This window comes from Strigops habroptila, chromosome 5 (assembly GCF_004027225.2).
Source record: "Strigops habroptila isolate Jane chromosome 5, bStrHab1.2.pri, whole genome shotgun sequence".
NCBI lineage: Eukaryota > Metazoa > Chordata > Aves > Psittaciformes > Psittacidae > Strigops > Strigops habroptila.
In genome coordinates, this window is record NC_044281.2 from 68,501,431 (window position 1) to 68,514,039 (window position 12,609).

Genomic DNA, 12,609 nt, shown 5'->3' on the forward strand with positions numbered 1-12,609 from the left:
AATCAACTATGACTGCAATTTTTTATCAGAAGCAATACTTCCATTCTACTTGAACACAGTGGACCACCAACTAAGATTTAGTTGATATTGTGCTGTTATCACTGTAACTAACTTGGAAATGAAATTAAATCTTTTTATTTTAAAGCAGATGAGTAGCCACTGTACAACACTTTTCCTGTACACTAGAATCAATCAGTGTTTGGAAACAGACAATAGCACAGTTGAGGTATGGAACTGGAAGAAAATGTCTGTAATTATGTATAATGGTTATAAGGAATGAACAGTATGAAAAGTATTTTGGGATAATTTTAACAGCAGTCATAAAAAAAGCATTCAGAATATGAAGAAATCTGTTTTGAGGCTATTGTTCTATGGCACCGGAGCCCACCACCTTCACCATGCTTTTCTGCTTTCTGTCTTAAGCTGGCATCAGCCCCTGGCCACTTCATGCCAAGCTACTTCATGGAGGTGATGTGGCTGAGAACTTCCCAACTCAGTTTTCAGCCAGATCACCTCCTCACACCGCTGGCCAAGTCCCAGTGGCAGCACAGGTGGAAACTGAAGCAGAGCAGCATTGCTCCCCTCCACCTTTTTAAAATCCTCCTACTGACCAAGCCCAAGTTTCTATTCATGTGAGCTTTTTATATTCAGTTCTAACTACTTTAGAACAAAATTATGTGGTTAAAAACAGACACCAAGCAACAAGAATACCAGCTAAATTTTAGCATTTGGTTCAACAAGAATGTTCTTCCCGGATTAAGCTAAAATTTCTTAATCACCACATGGAATTTCTTAATCACCACACCCATTCCAAAATGTAGAGAAACCATAAAAATAACCAGGTATTAAGGGCTTAAGACAAAGAAATATCATGACTTCTAATTAAGTTAGAATCTGTTTTCACTAAAACCCCAAATTACTTTAACACCTTTTCAGCTTGCCATGTATTAGAAATAACCTTGACTATACAGCAGCATTCTATATTTTTTTTTTAGGAGAGAGCAAACAGAAAAACATAACTCCAAGAAAAAAATAGCGAAGTGATGAACCTGACTGTTTCATTAATTCCACATTATTAACACTGCTTCTACCTGAGGCAGTCCTCCTTGAACCAGAATGGGGTATTTTTCTTAAAGGAAATCCATTTCCCTAGAAATAAAGATGGAGAAAATAAAAAAGTTCATTGCATACTTTTAAAAACCAGGATGTTGACATCTTGAGCCAAGTGTTAAATCACAGCCTTAGTCTCACACACTCCCAGAAACATGGCAACGTACTTCCTTTCAAAACCAACTTAAAACACAGTGCAAAGATCTCAACACAAGGACTCTCCACAACCCAAATTTTCTATCTTTTCCTTCAGATTGGCCTGTGCTTCTATCTCTCTCCACTTTTAGGGCCATTAGCAAGCCTGGGCTACATGGCAACATATCCTAGTTGGCTTTCCTCACACAAGTCATTAGGAACTTAAAAACCAAACTGACAGAAAGCACAGACAAATACAGAGGAAGAGGTACTAAGGAGAAAATGAAATGCAAACTTAATCTTTCTTTCTGTTCCATTCACAGCACATTATAGAATCATAGATCATAGAATGATTGGGGTTGGAAGGATCACCTAGTTCCAACCCCTCTGCCACAGGCAGGGACACCTCACACTAAACCATGTTGCCCAAGGCTCTGTTGATCCTGGCCTTGAACACCGCCAGGGATGGAGCATTCACAACTTCTTTGGGCAACCCATTCCAGTGCTTCGCCACCCTCACAGTAAAGAACTTCTTCCTTATATCTAACCTGAACTTCCTCTGTTTAAGTTTAAACCCATTACCCCTTGTCCTATCGCGACAGTCCCTGATGAAGAGTCCCTCCCCAGCATCCTTGTAGGCCCCCTTCAAACACTGGAAGGCTGCCATGAGGTCTGCAAATGTGTTCTCTACGCTACGTTGTTAGAAAACATAAGGTTGTAAGACATTTGAGATAAAGACATTTTTTCTACAAAATACAATTTAAAGTTACAATTTCCACCGCATTTCCATGCTTGCATCTAATCCAGAATATATCCCCTGCTTTTAAACCAGGATTTTATTGTAGAATTGTTAAGAATCAGCTTACCCAAGCATGACCTAAAATTCACAAAGGAAGAGCAATAAACTTTTTTACAGCTGAGAAAGGCAGCACCAGGAATCTTATCCTGATATGATAAAAATCACTGATTTCCACTTTAACAACCTTTTTAAACACACCTGATGTGATATGCTTGTTCCTGAGAATGACTTCCTTTCTCTGCAGAGAGCTCCCAGTGACAATGTGAATTCAGAGTCAGTTGGTGTGCGGGGCAGTTTCCTGGGAAGCCCTGGGGCTTGGCACAGAGCTGTGTTGTTCACAGCGCCATTATTTCTATCACAGGCTTTTCGAGTATTAGCTTCTGGTGATGAAACCCGTTTGTCAGAGTCTGAACTTGTGTCTTCTAGATCCATACAGTCAGTTTTCTGTTCCCAACTACTTCCGCAAGACAATGGTGCTCTTATTACTCCCAGACACTTCTCATTTCTTCCCTGATCCGACTTGACAGTTTTATCCTTTTTGGCCAAGAAACGGCTGGTTTGAGACCCTGGATTAACAAGTTTTTTAATCACTACTTTTGGGTACAATGAACCCAGTGCCTTGCATGCTCTGCCATTCTCTAAAACGTTTGAACTGTCTTTTTTCTCCTTAATTCTTCTCCGAAAGGCATCTAACACAGGACTTGTGTTTCGTGTTCGGTCTGGCATCTTTTTTCTTCTGACCTTCTTTGGAGAAGACACTTTCTTTTCAAAACGCTCAGCACACAAAGCTGCATCTTTTACATTTCCTCTGTCTGGTGAGCACAACACAGTTCTGTCTTTATGGCCAAGGTCTAAGAGAGACAAGACAAGACAAACTATTCACAGTCGCAATATTGGGGGGGGGGGAGGAATCTTACTGGACTGTATTACTTGCTATTTTCTCTCTCTCTCACACGCAATCCAAAATGAATTTACTTAATTGTTTAGTTTTGCTAGTGCCATGCAATTTATTTCGTATCAACTGCATGATCTATGCCACAGCTTCAGTTGTTAGAAACAGTCTAGCTCAAGCCTGAGACAATAACTTGAATAATTACATCATTAAATAAATTCATTTTATTAGGCAATTAATGGGTTTAACATACATTATTAGAAAAAAATTTCAAAGTGCACGTATTGACATAGCTGGTAAGATACACTCCTTATATTGCTGCTCCAATGTGGAATGAGATTAAACTATACTTCTGCACACTTATATAATCAAACCTCATATAATATCTTCCAGTTTTAAAAAACATATTTACCTTGGTTTAAAACTGGTTTGAAGAACTCTGTAATGGTCTGGTTTCTGAAGAGAAAACATAACTTTATCTTTTTAAAAGAACAAAATCTAAATGCCCATACAGTGAATATTGACAACATTAAAATGCTGCAATTTATTTCTACAGATTTGCTTTTAATGCCAGCAGCTCCTATTCTGATAGATCAGAGAAAGCATCAGCATCCTCATCGCTTTCTAGCCTTCCTCTGCTTGGCTAATGAAGTCAACCTGTCAGTTTCCCATTCAAACCATTTCCTTTATCATCCTAGTAAGTCTTACCCACCCTTCCAGCTTAAATTAAGCTTTCTTAAACGGGACTGACCTCCCTTATATCCAGTATTCTAGATGAGACCTCACCAGTACCTTGTGTGATAATGTTAACAGCCTCCCCATCTCCACTGTCAACACTTTGAGCTGGGAACTCCTACTGGTTGTTTCTCAAGGTGTTACAGTAGTAAGCAGCCTTACCAATACCATCAGTGACCAAACCCTCTTTAATACACTATTAGTAGCCATCAAGTCTAACCACAAAGTTCTATCTGCAAGTTGTAACTTTCTTCTTGTTGTCCAAAAGACTTTGTTTGTTGTTTTTTTTCCACACATCTGGTGCCAGGCAGCAAATTCCTACCTGCGCTATTACCAGACTCCTCAGCAAGAACTTGTACCAGCACTGCCTCTTAACAAAATACATGTTAGTGGCCTCCTTCTCAGCACACGCATTAAGGGCACCTTCTGACTTCCAACAGAAACAACAGTCTACGACCATCTTACTTTTACACATACACAAGTAATAGCTTTAAATCAGAGGTATTTTCTCTGGCAAGAGGTAAGCGGGATGTGAGAACACCAAGGCATTTTTCTGTGAGAGAACAGCACTTCTAAAGATGGGCAGACTGTACATTACTCGGACAATCTGACCATTAAAACGCAGCAAGAACTCTAAATTTGCTAACTTTAGCTTCTCTCACATAGCAAGGAAGTTTATTAACAACTTCAAGGTTACACTTAAGCCTGTTTTGGAAGTGTCTGTTCAAGCTTCAACAAGATAAAGGTGTGATAAACCAAGAATAATACAGATTTAAGACCTTTTTCCATCTTTTGTAATCTTCCTGTGCCTTCCAAAACAAAGCTCAATCGTTACTGTTTGTATAACAATGATTACAAAGGCAAAACTTATTTATGCCAGATTCTAAGCACCCCTACGTGACTGCTTTCACAGAATCAATAACCATTTTTGAAGTTCAGGCCAGAAGAACCCACTGCTCAATTGTTCAAACTAAACTTGGATTTCATTTTCAATCTTTCCCTAAGCTTGTTACTTTCACTTTCACATTTCCTAACATGGCTCCTGCATTTTTAGCACCTGCACAAATACAAAAAGCTGTTCGTGATGCATTGATACTTCTTTAATCAGGCTACTGGCAAGCAGTGATGTTGAGAATACTGTAACTCAAGGGAAAAACAACTGGAACTGGAATATGTGTCTGTCTTACCAAAGAGAGCAGAAAAACTACTTGTCAAAGACTACTTGCCTCCAACCTGTCCCAGCTCAATCTGATGCCTGTTCTTTCCACATGCTGAAGCAACGGAGTCCCCAAATTTCAGTTCAACAGAAGAATCAAAAGGCTGAAGTGCAGGTTTATTCGCTGTCACTGCTGTTGCCGACTGATCAGTTTCCCTGTCACAGGCCACCTCCCACTCTCACACCCTGACCTCACCTTCTCACAACAATGCTCTCTCAGCCTTGCATTCCTCAGGACACTCCTGATGCTGCCTTGTGACTGCTCTCACATCCCATGCCACAGCTTTCTACACTGCACATCTTTCCAAAACTCTTTGGTTTTCCTAATTAAGCAACTGCACTTCTCCCTTCCAGGTTAAAGCCCCATCTGCAATACCAAACACTGTTGGCAGTCCAAATCTCATCTTCAGTTACCTCTCAGATTTCTCTCCGCACTCGAAGACAAACCAAAACCACAGCTTTCTGCTACCTTCTTCCTTCTTTGCACAGCCACTGATTTTGAAGGACTGCTTATCTCCCTCCGACATCCACTACCTCATTGTTGACTCTTTTTGTTGTCCAGCATTCTAAATGCAAGAGCTTTTTAACAAAATTAATGTTTGTTCCATAAATATACAAAGCCTTGTATAACATAACTGAGAGGATGGAGGCACTGGTGCTAAAAGGGCTTTTTTCTGTACCCTCCCTAGGATAAGTTTAACTTAACTGGAGAGTGATTTGTCTTAGACTAGTTGTTTTAAAGTGCTTATCCACTGACGTTTTCTACTTTGCATTTGTAATTCTGCTTCTGGGAAGTGCAAGGGATAGGAACTATCCAGCTAAAGCAAAATAATAATTTCTCGAGTGCTGTATTGAATCTCAGACAAGGAAGTGGACTAGAAAAATCAAACAAAGGCAAAGAAAAAAAGCAAGCAAGCATGTAATACAATACAAGGAAGAACATGAGAATACTGGGCTCTCCAACCTGTTCTTCATATATATGAAAGTACAAATAGAACTGTGATTTTCATGTGAACGGGACCATAACTGTTCACAAACTATGCACGAAAGAATTTCCACTCATGTTTTAATAAAAGGTCAAATGATCAACCCTAAAAGAATGAAGAACTGATGAAGCCACAACAATTACTGAGTTTCACTCTTTTTTTACCTGACGTGAAAGTCACAGTTGTTTCATATCTTTGTCAACAACTATAAAGATCTGGTTAATACTTTTCAGCAAAATAAGTAAATTCAGTAGAAGATATTTATCCCCACTAAAAATTGTCTCACCTTTTATTTGTGAAATCTCATTTTAAGTGAGACACTAGGGAAACACTAAAAAACACAGATAAGAAAAGGCAAAACCCATAAATATGATTTCACTTGACAAAGAAAAAAGCTACCCAGCTGGGAGATGCACCTAACAGACCTTCCAGGTCTGTCAAAATTGAGGGCACAACCTGCATGAAAGAGGGAGGGAGGAAATTTTTCCACTTCTGTAAAAAGACAAACCCCTGAGCACAGAATCACAGAATGGTTTGTGTTGGAAAGGACCTTAAGATCATCTAGTTCCAACCCCTCTGCCGCAGGCAGGGACACCTTGCACTAAACCATGTTGCCCAAGGCTCTGTCGATCCTGGCCTTGAACACTGCCAGGGATGGACGATCCACAACTTCCTTGGGCAACCTGTGCCAGTGCCTCACTGTAAAGAACTTCTTTCTTATACCTAACCTAAACTTCCCCTGTTTAAGTTTGAACCCGTTACCCCTTGTCCTACCACTACCATCCCTAACGAAGAGTCCATCCCCACCATCCTTGTATACTTTAATAATAATTAGTATTTACAGCCATATCAGTGGTTATCTCTGCTTGGATAAAACCTGTACTTTTAAAAATCTGTGCTGGAAACACTAGAAATAATAGCTCAGAGAAAGCAAAGCCATGCAACATAGAAATGAACTACCAAATGTTGCTACGTCTTTGATGAAATGGAGCATCTTGAAAAGCAGAACAGAAATAAATTAAAAAACAACCAAACAAAACAACCCAGAACAGAAAGTCACACATAGAACCACAGTGTTTCAGACCACAAGAGTCTTTTAGACAACCACAGCAAAACCAGAGTAGTTCCATTTCCTTGGGCTAGGAGCAACACAGAAGAGGAGCTGAACTTCCACCTTCTCCCTTTCCTCCAAATGTCAGTGCTATCAAAAAAGAGCAACAGCTGAAATTAAACAAACAAAGTGCTGCTAATGGCATAAGAAAATTATGACATTGCCTCCCACTGCCTTCACTGGAGACCTTTGTCTTCCAGCGCTCTTATCAGTACAGTTCACAGCTGGAACCAGCTTGAATGCTGAATCAATGACAACTTAAGTTCTCTCTTTAAAGTGGAACTGCTGAAGCTTGCCGAGCTCCACAGGTAGACTGCTAACAAACACGGACACGTAAGATACGAGGAGGTATAGTACACATATTTTGAATGATGTGCTGAAAATACCTGTCAGTACTTAGCCAGATGGGGGGGGGGGGTTCAGTTTCTTTGTATGCTGCAGGCTGCCTGGCTATCAGACCCCTTTCACCTTAGCCTGCGAACTACCGGCACCACCCGAAAACAAGGGCCAGCGCCTCAGGTCTGGGGGCGCAAGTGGATGAGGAGGACACCGGCCGCCCCCCGCAGGTGGCACACCGCCGTGCTCCCCGACAGTCTTACACCCCATCTGCCCAGCTTGGCCGGGACTGAAAGGCTGGAGCATGGAACAGCACCACACGGTTCCTTCACCCCCCCCACCGCCGGCAGCGCGGCCCCGGCCATCACCCCCCCGCTCCGCGCTGCACGCCGGGAGCCCCCCAGGAGGGGCGCCCCTGTTGGAGGCGCGGTGGACGCCGGGAGCTCCCCTCGCGCCCCGGTGCACGCCGGGAGCCCGGCAGCACCCCGCTGGGCGGGCACGTTACCTGCCGGCGCCCGCAGTACCTGCCGGCCGCTGCCACCGCCTCCCGCTGCCCCGCCCGCCCCTCAGCCGCTACCTGACGTCTTGAGCCGAGTCTCTGACCGCGGCCTCTGGCGTAAAATGGCGTCGGGACTTGATGACGGGCACGCCCACGCCGAGCGGCCGGGTCATGGCGCGGGTCGGCCGGCTGGCCCCGCGGGGCGCAGAGGAACGCGGGGGCCGGCGGCTCCGAGCACCATAGCACAGCCCAGCGGCCGGAGTGACCCTCACCTCCGGGGGCTGCGGCGGGAGGCGGCCGCGGCGGCCGTTTTTTGTGGTAGCTGGTATTTCCCCCACCCCCGAGTTCCGTCGCTGATTGGCTGAGCGGCTGAAGGAGTCTCGCCTCCCGTTGGTTGTTTCGCCGCCAAGGGCGGGACGGGTAGACGGAGCGCGGCCGTGATTGGCCACGAGGAGCGCGGGAGGTGGGAGCGTCCTTCCGCGACCGGTGGAGCAACGGCTGTTTGGCGCCTTAGTCTTGTGCCGCTCGCCCCCTCCCATCCCAGTCCCGCTCTCTGATTGGTGCGTGCGCGGCGGGCACCGCCCGGCTCCCTCACGGGCGCGGCGGGGCCGCGGCACCGAGGCCAATGGGGGTCTCGCCCACCCTGGTCCTGGGCGGTCTCCGTTCAGGGAGGGGGTCGCTCCACGCACAGAGGTGTCCTGTGAGGAGAGTGACCAGGGGCGGGCTGCAGGCCGTGGGGCTTGTGGTACATGTGTGAGGAGATCCAGAGCGCACATCCATCTCCGTGGCCGCTTGGTAAAGTTGCAGCTTTTCAAAGTTAGGGAAGGAGTAACTTGTCTGAAATCACTCACATCGCCACCAAAACAGCGCATAAACCTGTGCCTTCCCCCTCCACCTGCCGCGCAAGCTTCACTCCATGCCTTATGTTAACCCCCACACAAAATGCATCCTTTGTGTGATTGTCCTATGCGCTCCACTGTTATGCCTCAAACATTGCGTCCCAGGGTCAAAAGCTTGGACTAGACAAGCTGAAGAACCAGATTTGCAAGTTTAGAGCACCCCAGTACTGCTACCTGCAATGTGCTGTGCATGCTTGGGTAATGAGTCTCTCTAAAACTTAGCGGTACCAGAATGTCTCCACATTAGCTGCTTTAACAGTTAAAAGCAGGCATTACACAGATACAAGCCAGATCCTGCCCTTGGTCTGCAGAATTAAGAGATAACACAACAGTGCTCTGAAGGTTATCTGGGACAGTTTATGCTACAATATGTTTTGTTGGGGTTTGGCAAGGTTTTTGTTTGAGGTTTTGTTTAGCTCTTTGCCTAAGACCAAGGCCACTCTTCCGATGTTTTTCTTGGACCCAGAGACACCAGAAGACAATTCACTTAAATGGAAAGTAGTGACGCATCTGGTGGCTCTCTCTGTACCATACCAGTGATAGGCTGGCCTAGAGAAAGTCTGCAAAGCAGAACTGACAGCAATGCAAAACTGAAAGCACAAGTGAAAATAGGAAATTGCTTTTTTAGTGCCTGAAGTGACCAAGTCTGCCATGTACTGTGCACTGCAAACCACCCCCTTTCACCCTGCTCTGTTCCTCAGTCTGTTTTTCAGAAGCTTTCATCTGTGTAATTTCTTAAACCCGACGACAAAAGAGTAAAACACTGCCCGCCATCACATCGTGCACCTTGCTCCTTTCGTGCTTTAACCCATCCTACACACATTCTGTCCACAGCTGCAAGCTCTCTGCCCCAGGGACAATCTATGACCATTAGGTTTGTAAGAAACCTGCCAGGAGGGGATCTCACTGCCTGACAACACACTTCAAGATCCACCATACACCAAGCATAAATATGGATTGCCCTTGTGTAACTTCCTTGAGCAACAAATGAAGAACAGTTGGACTTGCTGTCATATAGATTTACTGGAAAAGACAACAGTGTGCATTTGAATTACTGCCTAATAAAGTGTTAAAGCAAAGTTTCATGCCAGAAATTCCAGGCATTTTTATGTCACATGGAAGGAGCACATGAAATAGAAGTAATAGAAACATGTGCTTTACCTTTCAGTTAAGGCTGCAACACTGCACAGTTGCAATAGACCTAGAGGCATTTGTACAGTTACGTGACCTGGAGATGTAAACAGTTACAAAGGGCAGCGAAAGAGATACAGAATGCATTGGTAAGTTTGCAGGAAATGCAGAGACACCAAGCATCTTCAACAGAAACTCCAATTCCAGCACTGTTGATTGCAAGGTGAAGTAGTTGGAGCAGACAGCAAGGAAACAAAAAGCAGTAATTACCTAAATAATAACTTGGTTATAATAACCTGCTTATGGCAAGCATCTGAAATACATCATGGCAGAAGGTAGGGTATTGTGGCACTGAGGACTGTGGGGGAATTAAGAAAAAGGTGCAACAGCTGTAATGGTATCAGCTTATTTGTGGTTTGATTTCTCCCCCTCCTTCTCCCCCTAGCAGGAGAGTTGTGTGAATGTACTCCTGTTTAAACTAATGCATGCACTATAGCAGGCCCCAATTTCAAATAAATAGGCAACAGCAATCATTAGGCACACAAGTATAGCTATCAGTAAGTAATCATAACACTCAAACTATCTTTTTAAACTTATTTTAATTAGAATTAACTCCTATCACCACAGATACCAATTATGCCCAAGAAAGAGGAAATCTCACTTTCCCTGGCAATTTGGGAGCACTCCACTGCTTACAATCCCCTTCGTCAAAATGAAGCAGAAGACACCTCATGCTTTGCTTCAAAGAGGTTGGAAAATCATTTGCCTCCTACTCAATCCTGTGCTATTGATTTTCATTTCTATCGGTCTTTCCCATTGCACAGTCTGAACACTCACAAATAACCAGAAACTTTGAAAAAATACAAATCTGGGAAACTTGATAAGGCTTTCCAAGTAGAAGTGTACTTGGGATATTATGCAAGTCATTCTTTGCTATTTATTTCATCTGTTCCTTAATTGCCTTCCAGAATGACTCATGCTTTTACTTTCAAGCAAAAGCAGGAAGTATCCCAGAGTGCAGAGGTTTTAAGCAGTATCCACTGGGAAATGGGTTGCCCACAACACAGCTACATCATGATGAAGAACTGTGATTTGGCCACAGCCCATCTGAAACTTATCAATTACCACCATGTGATCTTTATTATAATATTTTCATGTAAGTGTTCTAAATAGAGTTAAAAGCCCCAAATCTGAAAGGGCACATAGGCTTTTGTCAAAGAAAAAAAGGAAGCAAAATCAAATCACCATTTCTAAGAAATTGCCTTTAAGCTTTTGAAAGCACAGCTGGACTTCAGGATTGTCCAATTTTCATTTAAATACACCACTACTTTCAGCTTTTCTTCTAGAAAACCACTATCACTGCAGAATTACTGTATTTTAGAAACAAAGAATCTCTGAAGTCTTGGAATGGCAGCTGAAATCATACTGAAAAAAACAACCAAAAACCAAAAAGCCCAACACAACTGTTTCCTGAACAGTTTTGGTTTGCTTTCAATTTCAGAAGCCACAGAGATAGGCAATACCTCAGATTTGTTTGTAGGAAAGGAAGAAGGTTGTTTCTTCCCCCTGTAGATCCCTCGCCCAAGGGGTTCTGCGGAGATACCTGCTCCTCTGGCAGAAAGGACCTTTTTAGACGCACACTCCAGCTTCCATCCCTCCTGACAACCACAACCACCGCCTGTATTAGGTTCTTCTTCATTGTTGCGAAGGAGCAACCAGAGTGGCCATGCACAGCCGATGCACAAAGCACCAGCAGATAACTCATGGAGAAGTATGTTTAGGTGTATGGGACATCAGACACTCACAGCTATGGGACCAGCCTCAGCTGTCAGAAGAGGCTATAACCTGTGTTCAACCATTAACTCAAACTTCCTCTTCAAACAAGTTATTATAAGAATACAGTTTTCCATGGGGTGATTTGTAGCCCTGGCCTAAACGAAGGACATTGCAAAGTCACACAGCATATGACACACAGTGCATTGCGCATGGATGGTTACCATAAGCCATGAACCTCCATGGTTGGATGATTTATAACACGACAGTTGCAAAGCTCCATATGAAATACTTACCCTAACCACGTGGTTTCCTTTAATTCTAGGGACCTTCTGTCTCATAATGTCTGTTTATTTCCACCTTGTTTTAATATGCCTGACCTTATCAAAGGCACATCAAAGTGTAAGTCAGTCATTCAAAATCATTGACCTTGTGCTACCTCAAGGGAATCAGAGTGAAAATAGGAGATAGTTTCTCGAAGTGGCAGAGGACTGTGAAACTCCCCTAGAACATTAAGTACAAGAACAGAAGCAAACACGCATAAATGAGGTTGCAAAAGGAAGATTTGTCTAAGGAACCGCAGGGAGTGACAGGTAAGGGCAAAACCAGGTATCATAAGTTTTCTCCCCTTGGAGTTTAAGTATTGTAAATTGCCTTTTCCCTGATGAAGGATCAAGTTTGTGGAGAACCAGATCAGCCAATATTTATTTAACGTTCATTTTATTATGCTGTTTTAGTAGACTTATTAATAGCAGATCATTCTCCAGACAGTAAATTTAATTATTCTTTCATGATTCACACACATGCAATCACTCATTGTTACCCAGAAGGCAAGGGGAAGCTGACCAGAGTAGTTTTCTCAGATACAGAGGCTCATACTGATGTGCCACGGTCAATGCTCAGAAAGTCCATCTGTTTCTACAGGTGTAACCCTGTAACCATTGTCAGCATCTAACCACCACCCTCTTCTCGGATGTGGCCTGTTAC

At 43.5% G+C, this 12,609-nt stretch overlaps 1 protein-coding gene across 6 annotated transcripts in view; it reads right to left on the reverse strand.

Annotated features, from left to right (window-relative positions):
* The window catches only part of SLF2 (SMC5-SMC6 complex localization factor 2), a 31,193-nt gene extending 23,008 nt beyond the window's left edge, over nt 1–8,185 (reverse strand). For 3 of the 6 annotated variants that reach the window (XM_030486024.1, XM_030486023.1, XM_030486021.1), the window contains exons 1-4: nt 7,898–8,185; nt 3,349–3,392; nt 2,243–2,895; nt 1,050–1,149 (exon numbers count right to left, since the gene is read on the reverse strand). In XM_030486024.1, the coding sequence (XP_030341884.1) occupies nt 1,050–1,149; nt 2,243–2,895; nt 3,349–3,392; nt 7,898–7,992 (892 nt within the window). In that variant the 5' untranslated portion in view covers nt 7,993–8,185. Of the gene's footprint in view, nt 1–1,049; nt 1,150–2,242; nt 2,896–3,348; nt 3,393–6,272; nt 6,336–7,897 lie in introns of those variants that run through there. The other 3 variants (XM_030486022.1, XM_030486026.1, XM_030486025.1) reach the window with 3 other exon arrangements.
* Nucleotides 8,186–12,609: the final 4,424 nt, after the last annotated feature.